At 34.7% G+C, this 19,575-nt stretch overlaps 1 protein-coding gene across 3 annotated transcripts in view; it reads right to left on the bottom strand.

Moving 5' to 3' along the window:
• Positions 1–2,964: 2,964 nt before the first annotated feature.
• Positions 2,965–19,575, bottom strand: part of LOC113513058 (pyruvate carboxylase, mitochondrial) — a 53,395-nt gene continuing 36,784 nt past the window's right edge. For 2 of the 3 annotated variants that reach the window (XM_052893296.1, XM_052893295.1), the window contains exons 11-25: positions 19,207–19,297; positions 17,839–17,974; positions 17,136–17,318; positions 15,008–15,058; positions 13,863–14,112; positions 12,989–13,136; positions 12,046–12,305; positions 11,514–11,728; positions 10,648–10,858; positions 9,806–10,012; positions 8,991–9,099; positions 8,052–8,177; positions 6,803–6,964; positions 6,057–6,132; positions 2,965–4,946 (exon numbers count right to left, since the gene is read on the bottom strand). In XM_052893296.1, coding sequence (XP_052749256.1) covers positions 4,774–4,946; positions 6,057–6,132; positions 6,803–6,964; positions 8,052–8,177; positions 8,991–9,099; positions 9,806–10,012; positions 10,648–10,858; positions 11,514–11,728; positions 12,046–12,305; positions 12,989–13,136; positions 13,863–14,112; positions 15,008–15,058; positions 17,136–17,318; positions 17,839–17,974; positions 19,207–19,297 — 2,398 coding nt within the window. In that variant the 3' untranslated portion in view covers positions 2,965–4,773. The remainder of the gene's footprint in view (positions 4,947–6,056; positions 6,133–6,802; positions 6,965–8,051; positions 8,178–8,990; positions 9,100–9,805; positions 10,013–10,647; positions 10,859–11,513; positions 11,729–12,045; positions 12,306–12,988; positions 13,137–13,862; positions 14,113–15,007; positions 15,059–17,135; positions 17,319–17,838; positions 17,975–19,206; positions 19,298–19,575) is intronic. The other variant, XM_052893298.1, reaches the window with a different exon arrangement.

Below are 19,575 nucleotides of genomic sequence, written 5' to 3'. Positions count from 1 at the left end.
GTATAAAAGTGTTCTGGAATGCGAGAAAGAGGAGTGGGGAGGCCAGGTAAGCGCAGGACCCCTTCCTTATGTCCCTAACAATGCTTCAGTTCTGGTCTGACCGCCGTGCGGTGCGAACTGGCTTGTCACGCCATCTGTGAAGTTACCTCTTAACGAAACCCCGTCGGCATGGAGCCCGCTTCCGTTGAAGAGCAGCGCGTCGTAATCAAGTTTCTCTCGAAACTCGGCAAGAATGGCCGTGAAATTTTTGCCGATCTCAGAACAGTTTATGGGGATGATGCTGTGAAGGAACCAACCGTCCACAAGTGGCTAAAAAGGTCAGAGAGGGCCGAAGACAAAGTTGATTGTTTTTTTCGATGATGTTGTCCATCAAGAATTCGTCCCTCCAGGCCAGACAGTTGATGGAAAATTCTACGTCGATGTGCTCAGACGCCTCAAAGCTCGTGTGGCACGAGTTCGTCCAGAATTGGCGCGAGAGGGGCGTTGGATTCTTCACCACGACAATGCCCCTGCCCACACCTCTCTTGTTGTCCGTGAGTTTTTGAGTAAAAATTCCATTACGGTGACCGAACACCCCCCCCCTATTCGCCGGATTTGGCCCCGTGTGACTTCTTCTTGTTCCCAAAAACCAAATTGGTACTTCGGGGGCGGCATTTGGGGGACATAAATGAGATAAAAAAAGCTACGACGGGGCAGCTGAGAAACCTACAACCAGAGGACTTTCAAGGAGCCTTCTCACAGTGGAAACGGCGTTGGCACAAGTGCATTATGTCACAGGGGGAGTACTTTGAAGGGGATAAAATTGATTTACCTGAATAATTGTAAAATAAAATTTTTAAAAAACTTTTATACGTACTTTCCGGACAAACCTCGTATGTATGCATGATCACACGTCAGATACTTCATAAAAACTTTTTGCATGGCTGTTACTACTACATATACAGATGACGTCTATACATATAATGATGTGTGTTTATAGATAAAGCCAGCGCGGTATATTCTTTTTTAGGACGAATATATTAGTTTCTCGCCAGTTCTTCTTGACTAAATCTGTAGACTGAACTGATCGAAAAATAAACCTATGTTGATTTTTGGAATGAAGTCAGCTAGGAAGTGATATACTATGTAGTACTGTTAAGCTGGGATTTAAGTCGAGTAAAATAATTGTGAAGTTTTTTTAATAATGTACTTAAAAGGAGCAAGAGAAAGTTGAAAGAGTATTTATTTAAATATCTTTGCGAGTGAATTCTGTAGTGAGTATGACAAGAATGTTCATTATATGGAATTAAAATATTAAAACAATGTTTAAACTAGCTAGTTTGATCTTTATTTTTTTAATATGGATTATGTGAATGTATATTAACAAAAAATAAAGGCTGCGTAATAGAGACCCCAGAATGCTAGAAGTATATTTGTAACTATGCCACTACATTCAAGCCATACCAGCACTGATGAGCAATGCAATGAATTAAAGTTTTTAACTATAAAGTGCGATATGAGAAATTTAGAATAACCCCAGAAATGACTATGATGATGTGCCATGTATTGACAATGATAAAGTCTTTGGTACAGTATAGTATCAATACCTTACATGAATGATATTTAGATCACGATTGTTAGTATATTTATGTATTTCATATCAGCCGTTAACTGTCCACATAAGCCTCCCCCATAATGGGGGACTTGCCAATAGTTGCCACGTTTGGCAGGCGGGTTGGTAACAACAGTTAGGCTTTGGAGATGTTTTAAGACAGACGTTGCTGTTCATTTCTCGACCATTAAGTTCCCTTAGTGGCCTATTACGACACGCACGGGAAAGAAAGTGAAAGAAACGGGTGATCCATTCTGTGCCGGGACCTCACGGCATCATTTAGGTACTTGCAAGGTTTTACTTTTAGATATCTTGCTATCGCGTTACAATAGTTATTCTAGTGTAAGACGGCTTACTGTAAGTCTAACGTCTCCTATTATCTGTTAAAATTCCATTTGAAATTATTTTACACAATCATTTCTGAGTAGTAACTTGAAAAGTACCTACTCTGATATATCTTGTGATGGTTGTAAGGTTTTTTTTTTCAAAAAGTCATCCATAATTGTAGTTCCTATTAAAATCTAGACAAGTTTTTTTTTAATGGGTGAAAATAGAATGGTGGTGTTGGCGATATCGCTGTACACTGGCAGGGTACCATTAAGAGATAAGTAAGGATTAAAGCAGGTTAGTTAGCCCATCGTGATGAATTCAAGAATTAACCACAATGGCTTTTAGGGGAACCGCGTGGAAATCAACCTTATGGGATATATTGCTAATAATGGGGTTTTTAATGGGTGATAATGGAATGGTAACCCCATCCGCGCTATCGGTATAAACCGGCGGGACACCAGTGATGGATGATAGGTGAGGATGAAGCAGGTCAGTTAGCCCATCGTGACGAACTCAACAAGAATTGTTCACGATGGTTTCCAGGGGGAACCACGTGGAGGTCCCTAATAATGGGGTAGTAGACTAACAATCCTTGCCCCACCCCGCAATGTAAGTGTTTGAATATAGGATATAGTGTGATAGGTTAGTATTTCGTGGCGAAATGATATGGCATAATTGAACATTCTAAATTTCGTTAATTCAAAAAGAAATTGACATGGTATTGAAAAGATACTTGCTTACCACAGTAGAAAATTTATAGAAACGTTGCCATTGGTTTTTTCATATTCTATGCGATTCTTTAATTTTGACCTTTATTTTTCAATTTATGATATTTCTCATTTGCGTTCTAAAGATGCGATAAGTACATATGTTTACACTAATGTTTATAAATGTGATTATATAAAATTGTATAAGGATCTATATTGTATTAATAAATTCAAAGCTATAATTTTGAAATCAATCATGAAGTTTTTTTACTGTCTCCATTCCTGAGTTTGATACCTGTTCCAACCAAAAGTAAATTGTAGTTTTACTAAAACACATTTCATATAGTATAAATATTTTATTAAAAAATACAAACATACGAAAAAAAATAACAATAAGAAAAATAACAAGAAAGCACCATTACTCTAAGTTCGGTTGTAAAAACTAAAAATAACAACATAATGAATTCTTAAAAGTAAATTTATATTACATCATTGTTTTAATGTCTTTTCGATGAAGCTAATACAGCGCTTGTCCACGAATCCAAGAATTTCTAGTTTGAATTCGTCGCTTATTGACGAAGTAGGAATACATCGTATCCACAAGTATTGCACAAATTTCCTGAATTTGTGAATCTGTGGTGAATTCGGCACCTCCGCTAAATCGCCGTAAATATGATTCTACTAAATATCGCAAGGTGGATTTAAACAGTTCTAAAATAGAACAAGTAAGCTCAAATGAATAATACAAGAGCTGTTCTTAGCATGTTTAAACAAAAATTTGAGAAAAGAGGAAAAACAAGAATTATTATTGAAAGATGCAGATGATGCTATTTTCAAGTTTATTGGTATGTGTCAAGTTTCACTTGAAAGTGGCCTTTTCAAAAATAGTTCTTCTGTGAAGAAACGTCGCGATTTGTTATTAGTTTACTTTTTAGTTATCACCGTTGTATAATGATATTTAAATCTAATATATCTTATTCTCACAACCCATTAATAACGTCTCACTTCAGGCACCATTTTCCCCCCTAAGATACAGTCTACTATCACTACCTTGGCCAGGCGGTTTGGCACATTTATTTCACATTTTCTTTATCAACTGTCGTGTTAAAATTGTATGTTGGTAGTGGTCATAATGACGACAATTTTACTTTTAAAGTACAGTTTTCATTTTACAAATGAACTTAATGAATATTTACACTACACAAACAATATTTTTGCCTTAAGCTAATGACTGACCTAGGATTTACTCGCAACGTAACATTCAATACGAACTTTGCAATGTTACACTATTTTTTTGATTTATAAACTCTCATAAACAAATAATAAAGGGAATCTATCGATAGATATGTTTTCGTTACAGCATGCATGAGATGAGATAACAGTGCCCCGCGACTTTCTCATGCGTTCCGATTAATAATAATGATAAATTTTGCAATCGCGACGGTTCTATTTTTGAAAAGGCTTCATAATTGAAATTTTTTTTCTAATAAATTTGTATATACTACCTAAATTTTCACATTTTATACCGTGATGCAGTTAAGTCACTTGTGTACACTATTGTATAGTGATGTATATCACAGGTTGTTTTTTTCTTTATAAAATTATAATTGCATATACATATATAAATATATATTAAGTTAAGCGATCACACTTCACTCGCCTTCGACGTTTCACAAAGTAATCACAGGAAAAAATGTCTAAACATCAATAAATATTTTATTTATATAGGATTAATTGTATTGGATATAAATCAAAACTCAGTTGAACGGGGAAGATTAACTGCATAATTTTATTGTTACTTATGCATATATATCATCATTCGTAATTTCAAATTGTTTGATTCATGAATACTGAGTTTTGTTTTTATATGCCTGTTACAAATAATCTTATACATATTTTATTCTTTTTCCTATACAAATATATCTAATGTCTAAACCTGGGAAATAGAATGATAATAAATAATTGTCTTCGATGTAACTACACACAATTTTTAAAATAAATATTTTTGCTTTGGTTTGTTTATGCATTATAATCTAATATTTAGATTAATAACATAACTGTAATTGTGACATTGTCTTTCTCCATTATAATACGCCAAATCAGTCGTTACACACACGCCGGGGAATACTAAATAAAATGTATTATTTACTCTAATGTACAGATCAAGTCTTCCCCTTCTAGTTTCTGTCCGTTCGTAATGTTTACAGACTTGATGGTGCCAGCTTTGGGAGCTTGGACAATCATTTCCATCTTCATGGCGGAGAGGACGGCGATGGGTTGGCCTTTGTCCACTTTATCGCCCTCTTTCACTTTGATTGCTGTAAAGAAAGTTTTTATTTGTGACTTATAGGTTGTTAGGTAACAGTATTAATAAAACAAGAAAGCACTTCCATTTGTTGTTTTGAACTTTTATTTATAAAAATATCAAATCTTTCATAAATCTTTACCAGAGGGAAACTTTGTAGCAAAGTCGTTTGCTTGGACACCTCTGTTCCATTCGTGTTTGCATGGCTTCGATTTGAAGGGTGAGATATGGCAGTGAATTTACAGGGTATACAGTAATAACACCTGAGTCCTCGGGAATAGCAACGCATGGAGGGTATCATGGGTGAAACAATGGTATTGCTCATGTCTATAGGTATCGGTTTCCGTCAGCTTGTTTGCTATTCTCAGTTGCTTAAAAAACCTATTTTAGCTATTGAACACTTTTGTCTCTTTCTTTCGAACTAAATTTCCAATTTAAAAAAAGTGATAAAACAGTGTAATTAGTTAAAGTGGATTTGTATGTTTTCATTTTATGAATTAGGGGGTTATTGTTTTATTCTTTACTACTTTTGCCTGCGACTTCGTCCACGTGACCGAGAACATGTTGACTGATCTGTATAAAAAGTAGTTCTTCTCCATCCCAAACAGTACAAATACAATTTCATGAGGGGAAAGGGATTGTTAGTAATGGAGACTGAGAATCCCATTGCTAGCAATATACCCAACCAGGTCGACCTCCTCGCGGTTCCCCCTGGAAACTATCATGGTTAATTCCTGATGAATTCATCATGATGGTCTAACTGGCCTGTTTTCATTCTCATCTATCACCCTTCATTGGTGCTCTGTCAGCGTATCCCGTTACCGCAGGCGGGGTTACCATACCATTTTCACCCATCAAAAAAAAAATACAATTTCATGATAATTGGTCGAGTCCTTGAGGCGTCAAGGAATAATGAACTGACAAACTAATTTTCACTATTAGTAGTCTACAAATGTATACAACAGACATGGTGATAATTTTAAATACTTTTCTGTATTGCACTTTTGCTTAAAATAATGTTAAATAGTAAAATTGGAATTTAGTATGAAAACGGTCGTAGACGTCAGGACTGTCAGTAGCATGTGTTTTGAAATAATTTAGTAATAAAATATAAGCAACGTACTTAGTACTGTTCCAGGCATAGGAGCTCCCACTTGGTTCTTGTCGCCTTTCACTGCTTTCGGATGAATCTTCATTTCCTATAAATACAACAAAGATAAATGTCAATCAATATATCCAAAATGGTAGACAAAGATTATTCTTATAATTCTTATTATAACGGACAAACAGCAAATATTCATTGTATATATTATAAAAATCTTTAAGATGAGTAAAAAGGCGACACTAATGTGGAACTGGGTATTCCTAGGCGAGATGACGACAAAAGTAAATTATTCGTTATTTGAATTTAGTAATTACAGGAATATGAAATACCGCATACTTTGACTTTCTATATGTTTGTTCCGACATCACATAAAATTACTGCACTAAATTGGATAAGACATGTTAAACCCAAATAATGTTAGGGCCAAAGTCTGTACATCTTGGCTCCCTGTAAATCTTAAGAGGTCAAGGAAGACCTTGTATGTGATGAAGAGACAATCTCGAGCGATTCATCAGAAATTAGTGCTTTAACAGTTGGGGAAGATTTTTGCCCAACAATGGGACACTACAAGCTAGGATTAAGCGACTGACTAGTAAGTATATTATAGAATAGAACCGATCAAGTTATATTCAGCCATTTTAGATTCTTATTCTGGACGCACTGCATGTAAAGAATAGACTTTAATTTATATATTTTACTTACTTTTTTTCTTAATTGTTATCAATCTAATAAAATAATAATAATAACTATCTAGATTACAGTACCTTGCTCGCGTTCTCATCCCTGATGAAGACAGATCGCAACTGTCCGTTGAGTTCGAAGAACACCTCCCTCTCTCCGGCCGCAGTCATTTCGTCCGATACGGCGAGTGTCTTAATATCTAGGGTCTTGCCTCGCTCGATTTTAACTTCTATTGTTTCACCAACCTAAAAATTTAAATATATTAAAGTTCTCTTCTAAGAATAATCATGACTATATTAAGGGAAGACTGTAGAATATGCTTATGAAAGAGATAGGTGAATTAGCATTTATAGAAAATATTTTAAGAGTAACTCCCTCAGGGAATAGGTAAGAGTATAATAATAACCGCATTAATTCTATGGGCCCTTTTATACTTGTCCACAATAAAAACTGATTTAAATCGTTACAAATCCAGTTATTTTAATCTAAAAACTAAACTACTGAACTGAAATTGATAAAATCTCTATAGGACCAATCTATAAGCGTATTTATTTATTTATTTTTATTTATTTATGCTTCATTGACCACATTACAAAAAAAAAAATGTCTGGTACAAAAGGCGGACTTAATACTATATAGCATTCTCTCCCAGTCAACCTTTGGCAAAAACAGAAATTTTAATATGCGGAATGTGAAGTGGAAGGACGTCCTGAACGTGGGTCATCTTGAACGTGAAAAAAATCATTATTTCGAGAGAAACTTGATTACGACACATACACATAGAGATTATATAAATATACATACATGAATATATTAAACAAATATTACATAAATAAAAAAAATACAAATATAGTATATAAAAATACATATATACAAATATAAATATACATATATAAATATATAAATATACATACTTATAGATTATATACGATAACACAAATAAACAACGATAGAGATCAAAGTGATGATGATGAAGGTGAACTGCTTTCACAGTTTTTTCCAAAGATATTCGTAGACTTTTCTCTTAAAAATAAATTTGTTAGAAATTTGTCTTATGTCCATTTAATCAGGTAAAAAAATAATTTTCCAAATCGGTGTAGAACTAACAGAGTTATGATGTAAAAAAAATGCAACCAAATTGAGAATCTCCTTTTTGAAGTTGGTTGATCAAACAGAAATTAGTTTATACTAATATTATAAAGAGGAAAGATTTGATTGTTTATTTGTATCGGATAAACTGATAAACTAGGAAACCATTATTTGTATATTATTTTCGAAAATTCTACTCGTGCGAAGCCAGACTGGTACGTTAGTGATAAATAAAAAAGTTACCGTGGGCCCAACGAGGAAGGTCTTGGTGTCCAGCAAGTTGACGGGCCCGTACTTGTCTCTGATACGGAGGTAGTCGTTCGCGACCTGCGGGTACATCGCTGCCGACATCACGTCTAAGTCTGTAATCTGCAATGAGATATCAAATATGAAACGTTTATTCGTGCAAGTGTGATGCCCTCTTACGTCAAAAGTTTGTAGCCGCATTCGTTGTATAAAAAATATATGTCATAAATTAATTATTATATTACAGTAGCCCGTTTAGTTTATTTTATATATTCAAAAATTTATCAAAAAGGAAGAGAAGGACTCGACTCACACTACTACTCCAACAGTACCGTAAGATCAGTTAAGAGGTATTGAAGCTAGTAACCATCGAATAGTCGCTCCCAGTAGTGATTCCGCGGTAAAGGGGTTCGCCCCGACGCTACTGTTTGAGCCCTCCTAAGGGGCTGAGGGGACTATACGTTTTTCTTTACATGTTATATACAATATGAAATATACAACGTACGTAGTATGTATACAATTATTTTCAAATAATCCAAACATGATATTTATTTAGAGGTTTAGACTTGGTTAAGATCATATATTTTATGACCTTAAAAAACTCAGTTGTTTTATTTAAGTATTTAATATTTGCCATTCTAAGTAGTATAAAAAAAAATTAAATTTCTAGAAAATCATTATGACAACTCTCAATTTTACTGTTTTTTTTTCACAATAATTACAAAAACGTAAGTCCCTAAGAAGGACGTAAGTAACGACGTATGTCCCTAACCCTTCAATATGCACTGTAGAAAATTTAAAAGAAATTCCAATGCCCACTTTAAAACTGAGTTTTCATATAACGACCTGTTCACAATAAGGTAATTATTCAGTTTGACATACGCAATTTGAAATTACAATAGTTTTACATAGTTTTTTTTTACATCATTTACTTACATTTGGATATGTTTCCGCAATTTCGTTTTTCAATTTGTCGAAGTCTAATGGAGGTAGCTCCTGGCCTGGCCGACCCTCTATTCTAGGCATATCTTTTAATACCTTTGACCTGAGTGGGTAAAAAAATAATATACATTATCAATCAATACTTTGTATGCAATTTTACTATCATAGATAGATAGATAGATACTCTTTATTGTTTCCTCCAAAAGATTACAATAGTAAACTTATTATATATATAAATAATTATAAGAAAGAATCACAACTAGGAAACAATGGGCGACCTTATATAGCGCAATAACAGTTTTATCTACAACGAACGCACAACTATGAGGGATGAAGGAGCATACCTGAGTTTTTACGCATGTTGGGTATCATGCGCGACACAGTATACTCTGTTATATACCTCTGTTAGGTACATGGTACTGAACACGTCTATAGGGGACGGTTACCACATTCCATCAGGTGGGCGACAGCCCACTTAACTTAGAATGGCAAACAAGCTGACAAGCTTGTTTGCCATTCTAAGTTGTATAAAAAAGGAGCAGGATTTTAAATTGCTTTTTTTTTATGGAATCTTTTGTACTACATTTATCAAAAATTCTATATTTATCAAAAATTTTATATTTATCAAAAATTCTTAAACAAATCCTGTAATGTTGGCGCAATAGTGTTAAAAAATAAATAAAAAAAAAATTAAACGAAGCCTTGTTTATTAATTAATCCATGCTGATGACGTGGGGTATGGATTGGCTGGAAAAATATCTAATGATATGTAACTAAGCGCTGAGACCTTTTTAAATAAAAATCCTTACCTAAGAGGTTCAGGGAATCCACCGGGCGGTATACCAATGGCGCCTTGAAGGTACTCCACGACCGACTTGGGGAAGGAGAGCTCTTCCGCTCTTGCCTCAATGTCGGCGGCGGTCAGCTTGTTTTGTACCATGAACTGAGCCAAGTCTCCGACCACTTTCGACGAGGGCGTCACTTTGATGATGTCGCCGAGGATCAAGTTGGCTTCCCTGTTCAAAAATTTATTTCATCAATTGACGTTACCATATTGTTTTAATTATGAATATTTCTATATAATGCCGTATGGTTTCGGCATAGAAAAGGCCACCCCTTCCTTTCCCGTGAGTGTAGTAAGAAGCGACTAAGGGAACTTAATGGTCAAGGGATGGGTAGCAGAGAGCCCCCTTTCTTCTCCCAGAGGGAGACTTTGTACAAAAGTCGATTGCTTGGGTACCTCTGTCCAATTCGTGTTTCAACCGTGCAGCAGTTGTATTTGCATAGCTGTGTTTCGGTTTGAAGGGTGGGATATGGCGTGAATTTACTGGGTACAGAGGAATAACATCTGAGTCCTCAGGAATGGCAACGCATGGGGGGTATCATGGGCGAAACAGTATACTCTGTTATGACCATGGTACTGCTCATGTCTATAGGCGACGGTTACCACTTTCCATCAGGTGGGCCGTCAGCTTGTTTGCCATTCTGTGTTATATAAAAAAAAATTACCAACACTAACTGCAGTTGCCAACTCGCCTGCCAAGCGTGGCAATTACTAGTAAAACCTATGTTCGTTAGTGGCCATAATAAAATAATATAATCAGTGATAATGATAATACTTTCAAGTACAAATTCTTAAAAATAAACTCACCTATAGGCTTTCTTCACTTGCTCAAACTGACTTCCCAATCCCAATGAGAATGCTTGGAACTGCAAATTAGTGTACTGTCCGCCGGGAATTTCGTTGATGTATACATCAGCGTTACCGGACTTCATGGTGGCCGTACACTCGAATGGTCCGTACAGTGTACGCGCTTGCTCCCAGTACGCCGAGTACTCTGATACTGTTTGGAGAGGAATTCCTGGGAAAGTAAATGAAAAGATTATCATCTAAACAATTTATTATCTGAGTACGAGGCATAATGTGATAAATTATGTTTAAATAAATAGCATTGGTTTGAATATCACAATTTGAATAGAAGACTAAAAATTTTTTCTTTAATAGTTCAAAATTTGATAATGGAGTAGTTATTACATATACATAATTTGTAGACAGGAAAAGAGTAAGACAGAAAAGTACTGAGTACATTAATTTTAATGAAAATGCAATTATACTAATAAAATATTGATTTAATAATTATCTTAAAATGGTTTGTAAGAATGTAGGGAGTACTAGCGCGTCGAGGCTGGGCTAGCTGGTGAGCCCTGACAGGCACTCTCTGTCGGCAACTGTGTGACAGCAGGGAGGCGGGAGGCAGGGAGCGAGTACGGACCGGTGTCGAGGCGACGAGCGCGCCGAGGCTGGGCTGGCTGGTGAGCCCCGGCAGGGAGTGGACAGCAGGGAGGCGGGAGGCGGGAGGTAGGGAGGCAGGGAGCGAGTACGGACCGGTGTCGAGCGGCGTGGCCTGCAGCGAGGCGACGAGCGCGCCGAGGCTGGGCTGGCTGGTGAGCCTCGGCAGGGAGTGGACAGCAGGGAGGCGGGAGGCGGGAGGCGGGAGGCAGGGAGCGAGTACGGACCGGTGTCGAGCGGCGTGGCCTGCAGCGAGGCGACGAGCGCGCCGAGGCTGGGCTGGCTGGTGAGCCCCGACATGGAGTCGACGGCGGCGTCCACCACGTCGGCGCCCGCCTCCGCGCACGCCAGCATGGCCGCCACGCCCGCGCCAGACGTGTCGTGCGTGTGCACGTGGATCGGCGTCGACGGGTGCTTGTCGCGGATCGCCGAGATCAGCAGCCTGTCACATCAATGTAGGCGTATAGCTTCATATACCGGATCCACAACAGTGGCTTTTAAATTCGCGTGTAGACATCAGCAACAGCTGCTTACTGGCGACTTTTGATTGACATTTAGATGAATTAAGCTATATGATATTATGGTTGTAAAAACATAAATTATGTCATACAGCTAAAAAGGGCGCACGTTAATCGAGCGTTCAGACCTAATAATTGCAGTTTATTAACAATTATAAGACTTAGAAAATTATTTTGATCGATTAAAAGTATAAAATTATACAAGATATTGATAGATATAAATATTTGCATTCGAACTTACTTGGCCGCTTGTGGTTTCAATAATCCAGCCATATCTTTGATGCAAAGAACGTGAGTGCCTCCTTTAATAAGTTCGTCAGCGAGTCCTAAATAGTATTTGAGATCGTATTTCGTCTTCTTAGGATCTGATACATCTCCGGTGTACGATATCGCCGCTTCAACGACGCCTCCGGCTTTTCCTGCCGCATCCATACCGAGCATCAAGTTAGGGAGGTAGTTCAGTGAATCGAATACACGGAAAATATCCATGCCTTCTTTAACCTGAAACAAAAAAATAAATATCAATCAAAGATATAAATTATCTCAAATTGGGCTAAGTAACTGTATAGTATTTAAAAAGAATCAAGGGAATTCCGTCCGTCCATTGGTTCATATTAATGCATAAAAAATATTATAAATTTAGTTTACGATAGTCCATAAAACAGTAATTTGGCACAACTATCAAAATAAAATCAAAAGGGTTGAGAAATGAGGAAAGGATGATTATTCCATTCAAATTCAAATATTCTTTGGAGTACAGAATAGGTATTGGGGAAAGGCTTAGACTATAATGATCCCTCAGGATGATGAAGGCCCTCAGTTCATTGAAATTTTTAATGTTAAAATTACATGATACATGCCGTTTAAAAATATGAGAAATGTTATATTTTAACATTTCTCATATTTTTAAACGGCATGTATCATGGACTTTTATAGTCGAACGAAATGTTAAGCTCTATTTATAATGTTAATGTCGATTTCAGTATGAACAAACACAAAATTGAATGCGAAAATTAGAAATTTCATTTCATGGTTGACATCCAGATAGATGAATATATTGGCGCGAATTCTCATGACGAGTTCTGAAATTGAATAAAGAATGAGATATGTATAAGAATAGCTTTAGTTTTTTTGCCTATCTAATGTTTTGATAGATAGAACATAATGCCTATATATACACTTACAGCCATTTCGCAAAACTTGTATACGACATTGTCAGGGTAGTTGGTGTACCCCACAGCGTTGGCACCACGCAACAACATCTGGAACGGAATGTTGGGGATCAGCCGTCGCATCTCGCGGAGACGTTCCCACGGACACTCGTGGAGGAATCTGTTGACATTATTTTATAAGAACCCGTGAATATAAAGATGTGGCATCGACATGAGTGTTAAAATTATTACGCGATAAAAAACATGCTCTTTCGCCATATCTACCAGAAAGAGACCATACAAAAGTCGTTTGTTTGGGCACCCCTGTCTCATTAATGTTTTTACAGTGAAGCAGTTGTGTTTGCATGGCTGTGTTTCGGTTTAAAGAGTGGGATATGACAGTAAATTTACAGGGTATAGAGGAATAACGTCATATAGGGAGATAAAGGATATGGCCTGGGATAGAGCTGGCTGGAGGAAGATACATGAATTAGTTGCACCGACAAGAGGAAACTCTTAAATGAAAATGAGAGAGGAATAACAACCGAGCCCTCAGTAATGGCAAAGCATGAGGGTATCTCGGGCGAAACAGTATACTCTGTTATGCCCATGGTACTGCTCATGTCTAGAGGCGACGGTTACCACCTTACATCAGGTGGGCTATCAGCTTGTTTGCTATTCCAAGTTGCATAAAAAGGCAACTTAATAATCGAGGGATGGGCTGTGTTCTTTTTAAAACATTGCCACAAATCTAATTGTGATTGGCAACCCGTTTGTCAAGCATCACAAATACTGGCAAAACTTCCTTTATTTTTAGGAAAAAGCCTACAGCAGTACCGCAGTGAACAGTTAATTACTGTTATGATGATAATAATAATATATACAAAATATTTTTATACTAACATACCTAAGAGCAACATCGAATGTGGCGCCGCCCCAGTTCTCGAGCGAGTACAAATTGCTAAAGTTCTGGGCTACGTAGGGTGAGACTGCAAGCAGGTCATGTGTTCGCACTCTGGTCGCCAATAGGGACTGATGGGCATCTCTGAAGGTCGTGTCCATGAGGAGCAGGCCTTTATTCTGTCTCACTGCTTTAGCGAAGGCTTCTGGGCCGCCTTCTTGAAGGATCTGCTTATATCCTCTCGGTGGCTTGACAGCTGATAAAAAATATATAAACGTATATAAATATGTCTTAATAAATATATTCTATACGCGACAGTTACCACCTTCCATCAGGTTGCTTTGTTTGTGATTTCGAGTTGCATATATCTTATTAATATATTAAAATTGTAACTAGGATTTTTTTATATTTGAGAAAAAATAATACGAGGGGTCTTAATAAGACGAATAGATGCCAAATTAATTTTTTAGAAATTTTGTCTATACGTCTGTCTGTATGTGTGTTCCGGTATTGCGCAAATTACTACACCAAATCGGATGCGGATTTCACAGTTGTACTCCCGAAAGTCTAACTTAAAATCTGGTGTATGTTTCATTTTAATATGCCATTTATAGTCTCTTCTATAGTTTTTTTTTTATTTTTATTTTTGAAATCCACGCGTATAAAAAGGGGGAAAAAGTTAGTTATGGATAAATTTTAATTATGACTTATGTGGTAACAAGTACTATTTAATTATTTAAATACAAATATTGAAATGTTTTAAAGTATTGTAGTTTTCAAAATATTTCAACAGCCATTAAATTGATTGTATTGTTTTTTTTCTCTTGTGCGAATGATACATCGCTTAATAAAGATTTTACGTCTTTTTTTTTAAAAGGTTTTTTTTTTCAACTGAGACCAAAGGTCCCGTAGTCATTTGTTAAATTTTGGGTCGATTTCTTTTGTCAGAACAATTATATGAGTAAAAATGTTATTTGTAGCGTTTTACGCTTGGACATTTGTTATAAAACCAAATAATTGTCACATATAAAATATACACAATTTACTTGTTAAATATAAATAACTAAATACTGAAAAATAAAACCACAATATAATATCAGGAAGCAAGCATATCAGGAACATGCAATGAAAAAAAAAAAACTACATATTACCTGTATTTTCGCCAGTTAATTCCTGCCTTTTTAATGCCGCAGGGGAAAGGTCTGAAAAATATGTTTAGTAAAATAATGGCGGTGTATGATAGTGTGCATACAAATTAAATGGATATGAACCCAACGCTACACCAAATAAAAAAAAAAATGCATGTTTGCCTTGCTGTGTCCAACAAGTTTGGTTTAGTGATATACACCAAATACAACATTAGTGGTAGCGTTATATGAATGTACGAATTGTAATTAAATCAAATAGATGTACTACATGTGAAGGCCACAAGATTTAAATAAACAATATTTGAAGCATGAGATTTTAGCGCAACAAAAAGTATTTTTCAGCTTTAACAATGTGGTCAGTGTAGCAATCTACTTCAAATTATTTAATAAATAATTGAACATCGAAGCTGAAGCAGTATAATATCACATACAATAAATTTAAATAAACTGGAATACACAGTTCTAATTGTGTTTTGAACATACCATAGCCATGGCGGGCTGTAAAAGAAATACAGAGGGCTTTGAGTACTTTGTTAGAATATAAAATTTTATCCTTCATAGTATCAATAGCGCTTTTCAACTAGTTTTATATATTATGCCAAGGTTAAAAGGGTACATGTCCAGAACACAATGTGGTAATAGAATTTCTTTACAACATTTAATTAAACTACAACTTATTAACCCTAATATACAGTAATAGTACTCTAAGATATGTTTATAGTACCCTAAGATATATTTGTAGTACCCTATATATATATATATATATATATATATATATATATATATATATATATATATATATATATATATATATATATATATATTTATTTGTCAGTACCTTAATATATTTTATTAATATAACCCTAAAATATCTTAATGATACCCTAATTACTTGTTATAAGTTCTGTAATATTATTGATAAGTATTAAATAAATAGTAAATGTTTAAATAACACTACCAAAAAAATAATTAATGCTCCTTTCCACTCAAGGTTTGCTGGAAGGGAGCTCTTACAGAGTTGAACTTGTTTGTTGTACATTTAATATAGATTATAACAATGTAATTTCTGTGTACAATAAAGTATAAATACGTATAAGTATAAAAAATATTTAGTATATAGTTTTTTCATTATATGTTATGCAATATATATCTTATATAAACGGTTATTTATTGATATTTTACAATTAATATTATTTATAAAAATATGTATTATAGCAACAATTTATTCTACCATATTAAAACAACTTTGTAAACATATACCACACTAGGCTAAGATGTTATTTCATTTCAGTAAATTGTCATTCGTTATTTGCATAAACTATATATAAAATACACAAATATATAGGATATTTGTTTTTCAGTTTTTACTAGTCTAAATTTGAGTCTACGTAAATATTTTAATACTGTCAGTACTCGATTAAATTATGCAAAAATAAAATGAATTATTAACGACTTTGACCTCATTTGACGAAACAACATTTAATTGAATTAACTCTATATGAAATATTTTAAAATATCTATCACAAACTAAATATACTAATAATAAAATATAATCTAAAAATAATCCATGTATGAGTTTAATAGTACTGCACATGCATTTAAACGTTTTTAATACAGTCTGACCACTAGTGCTATGCAGTGAGACGCCGGGGCGGAGTATGTATAAAATAGGTAGACAATTATAGATAAATATAAATAAGTTACGAAAAAAAGGCTATAAAAATATGCACAAATTTATATATGTTTAGTTTATTATAACTTTTGAGTCTTTTTTTTGTTTCTATACATAAATATAAACATTAAAATAATAAGACTTATTCTGAATATATTATAATAGTACCTTTTTATTCAAAATATATAAAGACAATTGTAACTATTGAAGTATCGTAAAGAAATATAACAAGATCTAATTTATAATAAAGATCTTATGTTTCTTCTTTTTCTGCCCACGTCTGTCACCACTCAAGACCCCTTGCGGTCAGACAATACATATACAATCGGGCAATGAATGTAATTCCGATCATAGTTATTCCGCGTCATGCGCCCGTTAAGTTAATGTTAACCTCATAAATGAATTCCCTTAACCTTTACGAACTACTCATTCGTTCATTTCATTCATTCATTCACTCACCTAGTGGGACAGGCGGGATGTAAGGCTTGACGTCGGACGGCGGTATCTTGGTAGCGAGGGGGGTGGCGGGCCCATTCACCAAGACTTGGCCGAGGTAGTTGAGCAGCTTCTGTGCTCTGTTCTGTGACGTTTTGAACATGAAGAGCTGAGGGTGCTCGTCAATGAAGTAAGTGTCTACTGCGCCTGTGGTGGATTGAATTGGTTTATTGTTATCATTAGTGAAATATTATGGGTCTTTTAAAGCGGGCAAAATAAACAAGATACCATCTATCAGTAGACTAAATGTCTAAAATAGGGGTAATTAGGACTAGTAATATCGAATGAAACGAGACATGAGATTATTATATAGCCTAAAGATATATAGAGGAAGTGAAATCAAAACCATATTAACTCCTTTAAAGGAGTAGTCTATCAAAAAACATTGATTATTTTAGATCTTTACAGCTGTCAAGTTGGTATGGAAAACTAACGTTTTTCATTGTTTTTTTTTTGTGGAAAACATTTAGCTTTACTGGTAGAACACAATATTAGACGGATGCTGATGATTTCAGTTTCAACCTTTATACAATCTCATCACACCTGACATAGGTTGTCTGGGAGAGATTGCTTGAACGATAAGATCGCTTTTTTACTTTATAAGTGTAACATATGAAGACAAAAAATATTATATATAAATAAATAAAGATCTGGTTGTGATGCTTACCATTAAGGAACTTCTGGTTTTCTAACACATTGAGCAAAAACGGTATATTGGTCTTAACGCCTCGAATACGGAACTCGCGTAAAGCTCGGTTCATTTTGGCTGCGGACGCTGGCAGATCTTGAGCGTGAGATATTACCTAAAAAAAATAAGAATTGTCTTTTCTCAGTGCTTAGTTCTTCAGCTTTTCAGTTAAAAAAAAAGGGTTTTAGCAAACACTACTCTAAGGGATGTGTTCTAGGCAACATAGACAATTATAAAGAAAATAGATGGCAGTCTAATATCTAACTTTCTATATTCTATAAGAAGCCGTCAATGAAGTTTACTCATGTGTTTATTACTGGCCATTAAATGTTTAGAATTATGTTATTTTATTGTTTTAATAAAAAATTAAATAATAAAACAATAAAAAAAATGTTACTAATTACGTTGAGAATTTGTTATTATAAATGAATCAGTTTGATTTATAATTTGAAGATTATAAAACTAACGAGTTTCTCGTCAGTACTCCAACGCAAAGAATAACATTTTAAAACTAATTCTTTAATCATGAAAAAAAAAAGTGTTTTATTCCACTCAGTGACTATTTCTCAATTTTGTAATACATATATTTATTATTAATTTTCTCTTATATTTCTTTTACATTATTTATTCGAATTATATTTTGAAATGGACGTTTTTAAAGTTAATAGCTATACCATTACTATCTATCCAAAATTAAGTTATAAATTATGCAAAGACTCCAAACTAAACATGCTTAAATAGGATTGGTTATAAAGAGTACCAGTATGAAGTTCAATAACGATACAAGGGAAACTTCATTTTATTTTGGACTCAGTCATTGTACTGTATCTTAAAACATTGAGATTAATATTTGCATTGTCAAAAAAGAAAAAAATAATGAAATTAATTTAGTACTGTAATCATTAATTTTTACTTGGTGGAATAAAGCGTAAAATAAATAAGTAGTTTCATCATCATCTTCCTACACTTATCCCAATCAATTGGGGCCGGCGTAATATGATTTTATCCATATTACAAAAAGATTTGGTTTTTAGTTTTACGACCGACCATCTGCCTGACGTCAACCCTCTTTGGGAATATAATAAAATAAATAAATAAGTAGTTTATTAGCACAAAATTATTTTTCACGTGTTTTATTACGTGTTGCATTCCACGTCACGCATAATGGTATTAATGTAATTTGTGTCAAAAAAATAAAACGGTATGCGAAAAAATATGAAATATCATTTAATTTTTTTTTTATAGGTATACCGTGTACATTAAGTGGGTCCAAGCTTTATAGAATCCTAATACATACAGCATCCAGTATAGAGATAGACAGGTATTATATACATAAGTAATACTTACTTTAACTAGCAGAGAGTCGTAGTAGGGCGATATGACAGCGCCGGCGTATGTTGACGCGGAATCGAGTCGGATGCCCATACCCTCACCAGATCTAGAGCGAGGTGATCAAATGCAAGGATAGTGAGTGTGAGTGGGAGAGAAGATATCGATGAATAAAAAATAAGTTATAATTTTTTATATTTAAAATGATATGGCAAAATTAGACTCGAGATTGGTTAGGTTTTCATTGGACATTAAGACAGGCAAAACTCACGGAATGAATATGACAATATTCTTCATAAGGACCAAATATTTAAATGTAATATATTTATCTATGGTATTCTATGGTCCATGGTATGTGTACAATACTTTTTATACCTAGTTAGTAAA

This window comes from Galleria mellonella, unplaced genomic scaffold (genome assembly GCF_026898425.1).
Source record: "Galleria mellonella isolate WM207_F2 unplaced genomic scaffold, CSIRO_AGI_GalMel_v1 utg113, whole genome shotgun sequence".
Taxonomy (NCBI): Eukaryota; Metazoa; Arthropoda; class Insecta; order Lepidoptera; family Pyralidae; genus Galleria; species Galleria mellonella.
This window is presented reverse-complemented; position numbering and strand designations above follow the sequence as displayed.